The sequence below is a fragment of the Poecile atricapillus genome, chromosome 6 (genome assembly GCF_030490865.1).
Source record: "Poecile atricapillus isolate bPoeAtr1 chromosome 6, bPoeAtr1.hap1, whole genome shotgun sequence".
In the NCBI taxonomy this organism is placed as follows: Eukaryota; Metazoa; Chordata; class Aves; order Passeriformes; family Paridae; genus Poecile; species Poecile atricapillus.
The window spans coordinates 30,480,276-30,495,328 of record NC_081254.1 but is presented as its reverse complement, the minus strand read 5'-3'; the positions used below and the strand labels follow the sequence as shown (position 1 = coordinate 30,495,328).

Here is a 15,053-nt window from a genome sequence, read left to right as displayed (position 1 = left end):
TGGGCGTAGTGAGATCGGACAAAAATAGGAACAACACTAAAATAAGTGTGTGCACTGCCAAGAAAGGACATCAAAGCAAGCCTCCAGATGGGCTGAGGAGATAGAGGTTTCGTGCACCATCAGAGGTGGGACTGCGAGGCACTGTAGCAAACCGTGGGTGAATTAATTAAAACGAAGCAAGCGGGTGAGTCTGCTGGGTCTCAAGGTCCATCTTTCAGCAGCAGCATTCCCACCCCTCCACTGGGGATGCTCTGCCTTTCATTTTCCAGCTCCAGCAGAGGCTGCTCTTCCCTTCCCTCTTGGGCTGAAATGTGTTAAACCCTTATCAGCAGCCTTTGCATAATTGGAGGGTGCGATAAGGAGCAGAGTGAAAACTGAGAGGGGCGATGTGGCTGCCAACTGAGCAATAATTATTCTGGCTGAAACAGCTCATCGGCCCTGGCTGCTTTTAATTGTGATGACGATGATTCTGTTTTAAAGGGAATTGCCTTGTTTGAGGGGATGGGTTGAAAATGCTGTCCCTGTTTGAAGTCTCAGCCTACGCAGGTGTGCAGGGATGGAACAGCCTCACTGGCTGAGGGGATTGACACCTTTGTTGTTCTCTGCATTTGCTTATCTGTGGCTTTCTCTCTTTGTCTCCCTTTCTCTTTCTTTTTGACTGTGCAGGTCTTTTTGGTAGACTTGCTGCGGCTGGACCCAGGCCAGGGTTGCAGGTTACTGAGGGCGTTATTTATGCCACAATAACTATGGGTATGGCATGCTTTCCAAACCTGAAGTGCCTTTTTTAAACAAAAATGACAAAAAAGCACCTCAAAATATCCCCCAAAAACTCAGTTTTAGCAAAGATCATCCCTGGATTTGCCTGTTACATGCATGGAGGGTAACCACCTCTCCCTGTCTGTTTTGCACAAAGCATTATTTTTTGTGGCTTTCCCTGTGCTCAGGACGGCAATGAAGAGAACTTCCCCAGCTTTTATTCCCCTTCTGTCACTGGTGTGGAGCTGATGTGTGGTAATGCTGGCTGTATTGACAAGTAGCTGTTATTGAAGGTGCTCCACTGAGGCAAAGGCAAAGGCAGTATAAGACGTCTGAGCTTCCTGCATCATGGCTTTAATTTAGCTCCCTGGGAGCTCATGGGAAGACCCACAGGAAAGCAGAGGTGGATTTACATAAAGACATCCAAGATTGTGGCTGCCATTGATGCCTGAGCTATACAATTTGGGACTGAGTGAGCCTTAGTAGTAATCACAGGGTTGTCACAATCCATCAGGCAAGGCTTGTCCCAGTTTGTCTGGTAAATGCCTTTCCTTTGTGAGGCTGTAGCAGTGTCACCAGGACAGAAGTTGCTGTAGCTCTTCAAGCAGGGAGGAGCTCATCTCATGAGGAACCACAGTTGTGGTTGTGGTTGATGTACAGAAGAGAATCCAGGACTTCTCAGGAGTAAGGTGGCAGCCTGAGACCTACTGCTTAGGTGGGGGCACCAGAGACTTCCAAAAGAGGCCAGAGGAGTGGTTAGTGATACCCCCATGTGGATAAGGAGGGAGTTTTGGGAGATGATGTTCCCTTAGGCATCCTTGCTGCTGCTGCATATGGAGAGGTCCTGTAGCAGCACAGAGGTTCAGCTTCTTGGTGTTTGTAGGGTTGAGAAACGCCTACATTTTTACTCCATCTGAATTTCTGTGCAGGGGGCCTGTGGACAAGGTCTGCATAATGAGAATGCACTGTGTGAGGGGTAAAGTTTTCCCATAAAAGATGGACAGTTTGATACATTGAGGGCGTGGAGATGGTGAGGCAGTAGTGTGCTCCATTCAGAGACTTCAAAGGGGAGTATTTTCTTTTCAAAAATGTGTTTAATTGTTGCAGTTTTGATCACTTGAGGGAGGCTGTAGAGTGAACTTTCACTGGGAGTAAGAGTGTAGCTTTGTTACTGCGTCTCAGTTCCTTTTATTTAAAGAACAAACCCAACTGAAATGTTCTTCAGTGAAGCTCCTAATGCCTTTTTCATTCTCTTTTCTGACTGCTTTTATTCTTTTAATTTGCACCAATGTTATTTTTATGTAGGTAGTAAGATTTTGGTGGGAATCCAAGTGAGATTAAATTCCAGTGAGAGAAACTTAACAATATTCCTCCATGCTGTTTGGTAGGGCAAGAGTGCCAAACCCTACACAAATGTTGCCCCAATCTTACCATCTTGCTCTGTGAGTTTATCTTGTGACTCAGAGCTCTAAATGCCAGCAGAATTTTGGAAATCCCCCTGCAATCAGGGAGAAAATTTTCAGTATTTTTGATGAGCCTGGTACCACTGATCAACTGAAAACTCTAATAATCTGCAGTGCCTTAGAGCTGAGTATTGAAAATTCCAACTCATCGTAGTAACACAGCAATCCATTTAAGAATGGACATAAAAAATGTTGCTACTTCTTCTCACATTTGCCACTGATGACTATTTTTTGGTGCTGCAACAGTGTTACTTCAAAGCCTTTGATACTGAGTAGAGAGAGAGGGACCTGTTGGACCAGAGAGGGAAAGTGAATGACATCTCCAGTGCAATAGATCATTGCTTGCTGCATGGCCTTGCAAATACCATTTTTACTTATGGCATTTAGAGGACAAGGGCTGATTGTAGCTTGCTCTTGTCTTAAACATTGTGCGTGTTTGGCTTGAAGTTGCAAGTAAAAGCATCTTTGGGGGAAAAGCAGCAAACATCAGGAAATGTCTAAGGGAATGTTCTCAAATTTGTGGTCAACTGAGAAGTGTCTTTTGAGTGTTTGCTAACAGAGCCCATTAGGCACAAAATACTGCAATGAGATTCATAATGGACTAGAAAGAAAAACGGATCTATGAGGGTAATTTTCGTATTAATCATCCTCCTGTAGGAGTGCCTCAAAAGACACATCCCTGCACTGGAAGCTTGTGCATGTGTGAGCATGGCTGAGGGAAGCATTTGACTCTGAGTTATTCTAAAAATGGATTTAATGATAGAGCTTTGATTTTGTTATAGAAGATGGTGAAGCCGTTAGTAGTTCCTACGAATCTTACGATGAGGAGGAGAGCAGCAAAGGCAAGTCAGCAACCCATCAGTGGCCATCCCCAGAGGCCACCATTGAGCTGATGAAGGATGCCCGCATCTGTGCCTTCCTGTGGAGAAAGAAGTGGCTGGGACAGTGGGCAAAACAGCTGTGTGTTATCAAGGACACCAGGCTGCTGGTGAGCAGATCCTCTACTTTCTGTCTAAAATAATCTGGTTTTATGAGCTGAGGAAGGAAGTGGCACCTCAGACCTTGTTAATGAGCTGGCAAAAACCAAAGTACCCCTAGAAGCAATGCTTCAAAAACCATGTCCTGGAGATTTGGGGATCTTGTTCCATTTTCAGAAGGAATGTGGGCATGAGATTGCTGAAGAGGGCACAAGGACACATTTGTGACCACAATACCAATCACCCAAAATGTCTAGGGATACTTTTTGGGGAAACTTTTAGCAGAAGGGATACTTATCCCAGGGGCTAACCACATACTTGGTCCAGTGTCAGTAAAAGGTATTTCAGACAATGTATGCATGCAGTCAGATGTATGTGTACCTGTACATACAGGGATCTCCTGTGTGTAGTCTGTGCAGACTTCTTAGAACTGTAGGACCTTTTTGTGCTCAGTGCACTTAGTGCATATGGCTGCATGAGTCCCTTACGGGGTTGGGTTCAGAGCAGGAAGGTTCCTCCTCTGTCTCTCACCTGTTCCTGTCTTCCTTCCCCAGTGCTACAAGAGCTCCAAAGACCACAACCCCCAGCTTGACGTGAATTTGCTGGGCTGCACTGTCATTCACAAGGAAAAGCAAGTGAGGAAGAAAGAGCACAAGCTGAAGATCATCCCCACGAACGCTGATGTCATTGTGCTGGGGCTGCAGAGCAAAGACCAGGCAGAGCAGTGGCTCAGGGTCAGTGACACCTTCAGGACTTGTCCCACTGGTGCTCCCATGCTTTTCTGGGAGATCAGTTCTTATCTCAGCCCTGTCCCTGCTCTGGCTCCCTTCTTCACTGCAAGCCTTTATACAAATATACCACTTCATTTTCATGTCCTGGGATAGATTTTTCCTGCAGCTCCCTGCAGCCTTCAGTGTGCTGGAGGCCACGTAGGGACCTCCCAGCCCAGCTGCTGTGGCAGGGCTGGGAAATGTCTGGGGTGGGTCCCCAGCATGAATTTGCTGAGGGCAGGGGTAAATGCAGCCCTTCCCCCGAGACAGTAGCAGGAGGAGGAGCCTCCTGGAGCCCAGGGGAGCCACGGGGCTGTGAGACACAAGGGCTGCCTTTGCTGGCAGCCTCTCCCAGTGACTTGGATCCAACACTTTCTGCTGGATGCCTGGTGCAACACCAGGACGGTCCCCAGGGTCACAGGGACAGTAAACCATGGGTCTCCCAGCCTGATGTGGTTTCTCCTGTCCTAGCTAGGGGAGATGAATTGATCCTGTTACTGCAGCTCTCACAGGCTTTGGCTTTCCCTTCTGCACAGGTAATCCAAGAGACCAGTGGTCTGCTCTGTGAAGGAGGCAGTGAAGGCAACCAGTACATCCCAGACTCGCAGCGTCTCGGTTACCCAAAGGTACATCATGTCTCTATAGACAGAACTGGCATTTAGGCTTTCCAGTCCTTTCCTTCAATAGATAGTAGTGTAGGTGCCTTAATTTTAGGTAAGCAAAGACTGATAGGAGTGTAACCAGACCCCTGTGCTGCTGAAAAGGAGCATTCTTGGAACCATCTTAATTTTCCTTTGCATCTTAGTTTAGCTGCCATATCTTCCCTCCCAGACTAACTCAGCATTTGGCTACCAGCTATCTAGGGCAGCAGCTTCTATCTCATCCAGTGAGATGGTTGTGTTCACCAAGAGCTTTGGGAGAAACACAGACCCTTGAATGCCAGGGCTTGGGTCGTCTCTAGTCCAGGTTTAGGTGACAGTCCCCTGGGAGCAGCTCATTCCAAAACAGTGGGAGGACAAAGAGACTTTCCTAAGTCTCTGGTGGACACCCAGAATGGACCTGTTTGTGTACCTGGCTGGTTCCTCTGCCCATGCCCCCTACAGGGACTGCCAAATGCCCCCACCAGCCAGGCTGCAGGGTAGGAGGCCATAGGGTGGCACTGGTGGTGCCTCTGTGTCTCCTCAGAGGTGAGCCCAGCTGGGGCATGTTCAGGAACAATGGGAACGACACAGTGTGCGTGAGCTGGCTGGGGATGGCTGGGTGAAAGCATCTTCTACAAGAGAGAGCAGGACCTCATAATACAGGAGAAGGACTGCAGCACATTCTGGCTGGAAGAATGGGTCACCTGCATCTGTGGAGCTTGTGCCTGTGCTTGTTACAGGTGGAGGTGTCCGAGAGATACTCTGCAGCCTCCGAGAGCGGGAGCAGCACCGACGGCCACATGGAGACAGCTGAGACAAAAGATGGTAAAACTTTGCCCTGGGAATGACAAGGAAAACAGGCCCTTGATGCTGCCTGGGGCCAGGGCTGCTGTAGCTCCTATCACTGCCACCTCAAACAGACCTATGAAAGCTGTGTGTGCATTCATTGCCTGGGAATTTGATATTCTTACCAGGATTACCTGTTGATTCCATAAGCTTATTCACACACTGACTGATGTGCACAGTAGGAGAATTTTGAAGAGCTTCTTTGGACATAAACTTTCCCCCCTCCCACCTTGTGTCCCTCTTTAGAGAGGAAAGGACTTGAATACAGTAAATGTTTATGAGTAATGGTTCTTAATTAAATATATTGTGGTGTAGGAAAGTGAAGGGAGGTTGGTACCTGCCCAGCAAGAGCTGTGCAAGCAGCTCCCACTGCTCCTGCAGTGACTGGTCTTTGGTCAGAGCCAACCCACATATAAAGCAGTACAGATTAGCATCTTCCACAAATCCCTAGCTGATCTTACTGGTGCCACCTTGCTCCTGAACTCCCTGGGCTTTGCAGTTTTCCAGCCTGTCCCTGAGTCACAGGTTTTCCCTCTGCAAGAGATTTGTGTGAGGTGAGGGCAGGACCCCCAGCTGGGACAGCAGGCTGGGAGCTGGGAAAGCCACGCATGTGTCTTTTTCATTTCTGGTAGTTAAGAAGAAGGGCACAACTGGCCTGAAACTGAGCAACCTGATGAACCTCGGGAGGAAGAAGTCCAGCTCCCTGGATAGCCCAGAGAGATCCCTGGAGACTTCAAGTAAGTGGCAGCATGAGTCCCTCTGCAGGGACTTGTCTCAGGGCTGGATCTCAGTATGCAGGACAGGATGAGCACCAGGCATCATTCTTCTCAAACATGCCTATGCCAGGTGGTCCTGCCAGTAAATCCATACAGATTGTGGTGCCTGTGGCTCTCAGAGTGACCCAAGAGGAAGGGTGGGTAATACCAGACATGCACACGCAGGGCATTTGTGCTGCCCAGGGTGTGGGAGCCTGCAGGGAGAGTTGTGAGGATCAGCTTAAATGTATTTACCACCTGGGACCAACTTTGGACAGCCATCTGCAGCCAACTTGCTGCTCCAAACCTATCCTGAATCTTAAGGGTCTCATTTTCAAGATTTTTACCCTTTTCACCCTGTTTTGTATGGATAGGACAGCTTGTCTTTGTGCTTTTGCTCTTTATTGGTGCCTGTGGCTTTGCATTGTGTGGTGATCTCATAGCTTACCTATTAGACATCCCCAGGCACACAAATTAATATGGGTTAAATGGAAAATGTGTCTAAGTAACCTGTTCTTACTTGCAGGTTACCTGAATGTGCTGGTGAACAGCCAGTGGAAGTCCCGGTGGTGTCAGATAAAAGATGGGCACCTCCATTTCTACCAGGACAAGAACCGAAGCAAACTGGCTCAGCAGCCCCTGAGCTTGGCAGGCTGTGAAATCATCCCAGAGCCGAGCCCTGACCATCTTTACTCCTTCCGCATCCTGCACAACGGCGAGGAACGGGTTGTTTTGGAGGTAGGATGTGCATCTCTGAGGAAGCTCTGCTTCAGATCATCAGCTTGGATACCTTAGGAGGTCTAAATGCCAATGGGTTCCTCCAGAGAAACCTCAGTCCAACAAAACAGAACCTGAGGAGCAGGACTTTGGTTCATCTGCCTGTGGTCACCTAGAATGTGTCCCACCTCACTGGTAATCCAGGCTGTGTCTGATGCTGGCACCTCCAAGAGGGAGCATTCAGCCTTCATCTTGTGCACTCATCTTAGGGTGGGACATAGGGTCCTCTGGAGATTCCCATCTCTCTCCCCTGACTGCAGGATAACCTTAGATAATTAAGTTCTGTGGAGTGCATTGGTTAATGTTAGATAAGAAGAATGCCACTTTAGGGATTTAAGGCTGTGGTTAGGAGGAACAGAGAACTTCATCTTTTGACAGCAGAGACCCAAAGCCATGGGTCACACATCCCAAGTAAGCCTGTCACAGATCTGGCCCTGAAAGTGCAAGCGAATTTATCTCCATCTGTTACTTTCTTATGCCTGCATCCAGGACTGTTTTTCTCTAATCTTACTTCTCTCTGACGACAGCATGATTATAGTAGGAGGTGGACAATGTGAGCAATTTCCTGTATTTTTTTAGTGGGTGGAATATTTATAGCTAAACAACTGACTTTGAGGGCATGCCTTGAAATTAGAAGATGTTTTTGTTTAGTTTTTGATTCAGGGTATGTCTGTATCTAAGAAATTTTGCCCAATTACAGATGTAAAGAAGAGGTGCTGGGAAAATTTACATTTTGTGAATGGAAGAATCTGTATTTTGTTGGGATGTCAGACTCAATGTCAGACTCCATGTATGGACTGGCTGGCTGGCAGGCTTCCCAGGGACTGAAGTCTCTGCTAAATAAAACAGACTGAAAGCTTAAAAGATACTTTCCAGTTTGGGAAGTGTATATATATTCACTTGCCCTGAACTTTACTTTGTGGTTACTGCTCTGACTCCTCAAATCAATGCAAAAAGTGGCTGCATTAGCCAACTTCTTGCTTCAGGTGTAGTCCCCTGCCTTGGGAGGTGCATTTTGCTATTTGCTAGAGCTGACTTCATGGCCTAGAATTTAACTCTTCATGTTGCAAAATGTCAGACTGCTCACTGCAGCTGGGAATTGGCTACTGACCATGTTAAAGCAACGGATTCTGATGCTTTAAACTCTTCCCTTCTCCTCTCCCCTCTGCAAAGAGCCATGGAAGGGGTTTGTGCTCTGGCAGTGGGATCTCACAGGCTCGGGTCTCGTTGCCTCTGCTTTGGCAATCCCATTGCTGCACTCTGCTGGTGCAAAATAAAAGCTGCACACTTTCCTCACCCAAAGCTGCTCCCTGCCAGTACCTCCAGCCCCAGAGACATCTCTTACTCTTGTGGACAGCTGAGCTGATCACCACTGAAAGGAAAATGCAGACTAACTAGAAATTTTAGGAAGGAGCAGAGCAAAGAACTGCATTTATGTGGCTGCCAGATTTTTGAATCAGTCCATTCATAGAGCTGTACTTTTAAGGCAGCCTTAGGTTTATTATAAATACCCAGCAGTTCATCTTTCCCCTTGGAAGCTCAGGCCAGCATGCTTCCCTACCCAGTCTAAGCCAGCATCAGCCCTGTGAGTGCAGAGGAACCACTGCTGCAACCTGTCCTGTGTCTGATCACCCTGCAGGCAAAGTCCTCAGAGGAAATGGGCCACTGGCTGGGCCTCCTCTTGTCGGAGTCAGGATCGAAAACAGACCCAGAGGAATTTACCTACGATTACGTGGATGCTGACAGGGTTTCCTGCATTGTGAGCGCTGCGAAAAATTCCTTCTTGTATGTCACTGGTAATGGGTTGGGGCTGCGTGGGGCTGGTAGAGGGAACACAAGCCAGAGCTGGGGGCTTTGGCTACCATGGAAATAGGTGGTAAATTCACAGCTGCAGCTTTCTTTTGGGACAGGAGAGTACTTCCTGTCCCACCAGGGTGCATCTGGCCTGAGCTGCAGCTCTCCATGGGGCACGTGCATGAGTGGCTGTTGCAAAAGCAGGGGCATCTCCAGATGGCCACCCAGTCCATCATGCCACTGGGGCAGAGTGGCTGTGCTGCTGTGGCTGAGGGCTGGGCAGGAAAGGAAAGAGCCCAGGGGAAATACAGCCCCACTCTGGTGGGTGCTGCTTAATGGGCAGCAGCAGCAGTGACCACACTGCTTTGTATGGCTCTGCTTTCTCCTCTCCTGCATCTGACTGCCTGGCCTTGCCCACACCTCAGGAGTGGTGTTCTCAGATGTCTAAAAATGCAGCACTGCTGAGCCATGCAGCAAATCCAGTCTCCCTGATGGGATGTCCTGCTGCCTGTTCACAGCCTAATGCAGAGGAAATACTCTGAGCCCAACGCCTACATCGACAACCTGCCCAAGGGCAGGCTGCAGCAGGACGAGCTGTACGACGATGTGGATCTGCCGGACATGCCTGTGGTGAGACAGATGCCCTGCTGCAGGGAGCTCTGGGGGGACCATGGCAAACATCTGGCCATGGGGTGTCTCCAGCAGTGAATGGGAGGGTTCCCCAGCAGTGGTGAAGGGGACTCCCAGCCCCTGGGGAAATCCTGGCCTTTGCAATGGAGCAAGTGGTGGAGAGGAGTTGCTAAGGAATGGAAGAGAGGTTTCCAGAAAGGGGCTGTAGGGATCCTCAGGCAGCTGGGATAAAATTCCACAGTTTCCATCAGCAAGCGGCATGGATTATTTGGTGATAATGGGCTTTTTGGAGCCTAGCCTTTCAAAATTCCTTTTTATGCCTGTAAGAGCAAGCCCTGTGTGAAAAGACAAGAGCAGTGGGTCATGCTGGGAATGGGACTGTTAACTCAGGAAAGGCAAAGAATGTGGCATGGGTTGCTGGATGTACAACAGTGATGTCCTTGCATGGGGCTGCTCCTACCATGAGAGACCTATTGAAGGAAAACAGGAGGGGCCTTTCCTCCAGTACTTGCAAAAGCCCTCTTTGGAATGACTCAGAGACTGGCATTTTAATTCCTCTAAGATTTTTGGAAAATACTCCAGATTGCCTGAGATAGTTCTGCTCTGCAGTGAGATGTTTCTTGTACTTCCAGTTGCAGCAGATGGTCTCTTTTGCAGGAAGAACTACCCAAGAGTGAGAGCAAATTGGAGGCGGACCAAGACAGAGTGTATCTGGATCTCACCCCAGTGAAGACCTTACTACACTGTGCTGGCAAGATGTCATGCCAGTCTTCACCCCTCAGCTCACCCTCTCTAGAAAGGGCTGCCAGCAAGGCTGCCCCAGAGAGCACAGCAGAGACAGCCCCCGTGGCTAAGGAAGCTGAGCCCTGTACTAAGGCAGCAGAGACCTCGGAGCAGGTACTGTCCAAACCATGATGCCCGGCCAGGCTTAATCACTGAGCCAGTTCCCTACACCTCATCATCCCACTTCATTTCTCCTTTCCAGAAACACCCAGAGAAGCCAGAGCCTGAGGAGGTTCTGCCACGGGTGCCTGCTGTCAAAATCCAGACCCAGCAGCAGAACATTGCCTTCCCCCAGGTGGGCCCCGAGGTGCCAGCGGGCACAGTTCCAGCGGGCAGTCCCCAGCTGGTGCCTGCACACCGGCCCAAGATGCCACTGCCAGGTGAGTGTGCTGCTCAGGTGGCCCAAGGGTGCTTAAAGAGAGCTGGAGCCCTTTGATTTGACTTGGCTCTGCTCTACAGCAGTCTGTGAGCTGACTCTAGTGGTTGGTGACTTTTCAGACCTTCCCTTGTTTTCTTTTCAAGCACCTGTAAAGGTTTTCTCCCTCCTGCTTTTTTTCCCCTGACTGACCCTGTTGTTGGTGGGCTGTGTTTCCAGCAGCAGCAGTGGAAACCAAGCTGGGCAAGAACAGGACAGAGGCGGAGGTGAAACGGTTCACAGAGGAGAAGGAACGGCTGGAGAAGGAGAAGGATGAAATCCGAGCTCAGCTCACCCAGCTGCGCAAGGAGAGGCGGGAGCTGAAGGAGATGCTTGGTGGCAGCACAGGTAGAGCAGGGCAAGGTGGGATGTGTGGAAATGAGCCAAGGTGGGGCCATGGAGAAAGAGGGGGCAATGAACCTGGTCCTCCTGAGACCGGAAGAGATGGGGGAACCTGGTGCTTTGAGACATACCACATCACCCAGATTGCACTAGAGCAAGAGCCACAGTCCCTCTTGGGGCAAAACACAAGGAAAATGTGCAGGGCATGCCCTGATCCCTGCTCCCCTCAGGAGCTCCCCAGGTTCCCAGCAGGCCCCAAGATTCCTCTCTCTTCACAGACAAGAGCCTGGAGCAGAGGCTGAAGGAGATAGATGAAGAATGCAAAAGGAAGGAAAGCCAGAGGGTGGACCTGGAGCTGAGCCTGGTGGAGGTGAAAGAGAACCTGAAGAAGGCAGAGTCTGGCCCGGTGACCCTGGGCACGGCTGTGGACACCACCCACCTGGAGAACGCAGCCCCACGGGTATGTGGGGCACCCCTGGGATGCACAGCAGCTTTCTGGCAGCTGGGCAGTCACACAGTCTCAGCCTGCTTAAAAATGTAATAATTAATAATAGCATAATTAGTGTAATATGCAATCTTGTATAAATGTATATCTTATATGTATGTGTTATTATATATAATATACATAATGTAATAATAATCTAATGAAGTAACAGCAGTAATGGGGAAGTGAAAGGTGGATGGGGCTCAGGAGAGTGGTTGTATTTTCCTGTGGGACCTTGAGCGACACCCTCCAGAGCCAGACAGGTCTGGACTCAGCTCCTTCTGCACTTGGCTGAGCTCAGGGATGGTTTTCACAGGAGATTCACACATCTAAATTCCTTCTTGGGAACTTGTTTCCCATGAAATGGAGATTTCCATCACCTGCTCTGTATCTCTAGTTCTAGAGTCCCCAAAACCCAAACACACCACAAACACCCCTGGTGGTTTTTTTTTTTAAATTGGCATATCACTGAAAAAATGCACCATCATTGGAATGGGATGACACTGTACTAGGAGATGGTGGGAAAAGGCAGCTAACTCTCTCAGTAATCTGAAAACAGATTATAACAGTCATAACCATTTCTATGATTTTTATTGTAGGTTCAGGCAAAAAGTGCCAGTCCAGCAAACAGTGCAGAGAACTCCCCGGTCAATTCAGCAACGGCTTTAAAAAACCGGCCTTTATCTGTTATGGTCACGGGGAAGGGAACAGTCCTACAGAAAGCTAAGGTAAGGTACAGCAGGAAAATCCATCTGGGACAGCCACTGCTGTTCCCTTCTGGCAGTGGAGCATACTGGCTGTGGTGGGATGGGGTTGTGGGAGGGGTCTCATGTCTGGGAAACACCCCTGACCAACACAATGCAGAGCACATCAGCCTGGTTCTCCTCCAGTCTTTTCACCTGTGTTTGCCTTGCCTGCAATTTAAATGAGTAAATGTATGCATTGTTTATAACTTAAAGATCTCCCTGACCCACCCTGCAGCCAAAACCACTTGGGGACCAGACGATGTGGCTTGCCTGATTTCCATTTTGACTAATTTGCCTTTATTCCTTGGCAGGAATGGGAGAAAAAGGGAGCTAGTTAGAAGCACATGGTTCAGAAATGGACTAAAGACTCGAATTGCCCACGCACGGCCCAGGGGATTCAACCATCTGTCTGTGGAGGTTGGGTGTTCAACACCACCACACACCAAGTGCCTCCTCCACGTCACACCCACGGCTCAGATGCAGCACTGGAGTCAACAGCTGCTGATATGAGTTATCCCAAATGAACTTGCTCTTTCCAGACAAATCCCAATCATGTAGCTAAAACAATAACAACCAGTGGCAATCCTTCCATCAAAGTCCTAACCCAGCTGATGTAAACAAGAATGTTACTGTACATAGGGGTGTTTTGTGTATTTCTACTCTGAAGGTTTATCAATGAGTTATTAAGGTTTCTATATTAGTGACTGTAGTGGATTCAGAAGGGACCTCTACTATTCCTCAGCCTGGTAAGTTTGTACCTGTCCTGATAAATTGGAGTCAACTAAAGTCTCACCTGTCTTGCTGCCAGTCGTCACTCAGCTGCATTTCATCCAGCCTTCAGTCAAGGGCTATCCCCACATGTGAGCAATACTTCAGACATGAATGAGAAGCACACAGCAGCCCTGTCCAGGACATTTTTAATCAGTGTCCTGATGCATTCTAGCATCTCCTACCAGCTGCAGCTTTGCTAGAATATTGAGCTGCTCACCTTCTCGTGCTGTAAGCTGTGCTACAGACTGGCAGCACCAAGAGCTCTAGGCAAAGAAATTCTGGAAAAAAAAAAAAAAGTTAAATAAAAAAATGAAAAAAAAAAAAAAAAGAAAAAGGAAAAAAAGTACTATTTGAGGGCTTGCTCAGCTGTTTCATGGGAAAGCTGGATCCCATTGTATCCTTCAGGGCTTGCCCTTTCCCAAGAGAGGGGAGGTAGTGCTGTCCCGATGCTCCTGCCCTGGCTGTGATGGTGTCTGATCCTCACAGAGCTGCAGCTGCAGCCATCCCTGTGTCCCTCCACAGTGGAGGGCTGAGCAGCCTGCCCTGCATGAAGGCTGCACTGCCAGGGCTCTGCTGAGCTGCTGGCCATACTGGTGCTGTCACCCTTATTTCCTGATCATTAATATTGCCTTTGGGCCCTAGCAGTATGGCCCACAAAGCCCACCCCTCTCTACCCTAGCCAAGCTTTCTAATTAAAGATGTTGGATATTTGGAACTGCTAAACTTAGAGACATTGAAATATGAAGGGTGGCAGTGGGTTGGCAGAAATCTATGCATTCCTCCCCTCCCTGGAACCTGCTGACATGTCTGATGGCCTGGAGACACCTCGTCTCCTCTGATGGCCCCACAGAGCCCAGGCTCAGTAACTGGGTTGGCTGGATGGGGCTGGAGACATTTTCCAACCCTACAAAGTTAAAGCAGCACGAGTTCCCAGGATGGGTTGTCCCTGGGGTTTTGTGGCTACACCAAAGCCAAGGTAAAGGCAGAAAGGAAAAATGTACCTTCCTTACCCTTGAAAATATTTGACACGTCTAAAGGGCTGTTCTTTCTTCACACAAGGGCCAGACAGCCAGTGGGATACACAGGGCTGTGATATCCAGAGCTGGTGGTGTCACTGGGGTGAGTGAGAATGTCCTGACAAGGGTTCTGGGCTTGCTTGCCCCAACCACAGAGCCAGGGTGCAACAAAACACTTGGTCAGGGTATCCTGGAAGCAAGAAAGGTGACTGTGCACCCATTTTTTTGACTTTAGTTTCCACTGTGGTGCAGATGGAGGAATTGCTAATGCCAGGCCTCAGGAGCCTCAGCTGTCAGGTTGTCCCTGTGCAAGGTTTTGCACATAGGAAAAGATGATGCAAATAAACTGCTAGCTCATCTGGTTAAGGACCCTGGGGACTTCCTTCTCCAGAGCACCAAAAGGCCACAGACTCCATGAAGCTTTTGTTTTGGCCCATGATGAGCTGGCAAGAGCCCCTCTCTACACCCTAAATACCCCTGTAGTGCTGCGCCCTCACTGTACACCCCACTGTCATCCTCCAGAAGTTGTCCAGACATTTCACAGTGGTACTGAGACAGCCATGGACAAGAGCAGCTCTGCTTTCCCCTTCACAGCCCAGTCAGCTTCAGTGCTCCTGCTGGGATGTCTCCATGAGGGAATGGTAAACATAGGCAAGTCCTGAACAGCACACTTTCCCCAAACAAGAAATGTTAAACAATGTCTCTGTCTCCCCATTGTTTTCCTAACTCAAGGCATTTCCTTTGTTGTAACTGTGACCTATAAAGTGGCGCTTTAGAGGGTTTTATAATAAAATGTTGAGTATATTATGTTACCAGTGTTTTTCTCAGTAATGGTGCTTGTCCCTGCTCCACTTTCCAAGAGATTTCAAGTACATCCAATCCCCAATACCATTAGTTACTACAAATCCTTAGCTATGCAGTCTACAACTGCAATGAACTATAGCTTAAATAGCAGTGATTGGACCGTCAAGCAAAACAATTTTCAGAGATCTACGCCACGGAAAAATAGCAGTAACCCCAGCACTTCACACAAATACACGTAACAGATTCCTGCCTGTATCTCTGTAGCAGTCCTCTTGCTCAGAAC

General features: G+C 48.7%; 1 protein-coding gene across 4 annotated transcripts in view; it reads left to right on the top strand.

Annotated features, from left to right (window-relative positions):
• AFAP1L2 (actin filament associated protein 1 like 2) overlaps positions 1–14,801 on the top strand; it is a 65,181-nt gene extending 50,380 nt beyond the window's left edge. The window contains exons 6-19 of one of the 4 annotated variants that reach the window (XM_058841672.1): positions 3,005–3,207; positions 3,751–3,930; positions 4,503–4,592; positions 5,348–5,432; positions 6,086–6,190; positions 6,735–6,946; positions 8,625–8,770; positions 9,298–9,409; positions 10,067–10,306; positions 10,395–10,572; positions 10,788–10,955; positions 11,228–11,409; positions 12,033–12,161; positions 12,491–14,801. In XM_058841672.1, the coding sequence (XP_058697655.1) occupies positions 3,005–3,207; positions 3,751–3,930; positions 4,503–4,592; positions 5,348–5,432; positions 6,086–6,190; positions 6,735–6,946; positions 8,625–8,770; positions 9,298–9,409; positions 10,067–10,306; positions 10,395–10,572; positions 10,788–10,955; positions 11,228–11,409; positions 12,033–12,161; positions 12,491–12,517 (2,057 nt within the window). In that variant the 3' untranslated portion in view covers positions 12,518–14,801. Of the gene's footprint in view, positions 1–3,001; positions 3,208–3,750; positions 3,931–4,502; positions 4,593–5,347; positions 5,433–6,085; positions 6,191–6,734; positions 6,947–8,624; positions 8,771–9,297; positions 9,410–10,066; positions 10,307–10,394; positions 10,573–10,787; positions 10,956–11,227; positions 11,410–12,032; positions 12,162–12,490 lie in introns of all 4 variants that reach the window. The other 3 variants (XM_058841674.1, XM_058841673.1, XM_058841671.1) reach the window with 3 other exon arrangements.
• Positions 14,802–15,053: the final 252 nt, after the last annotated feature.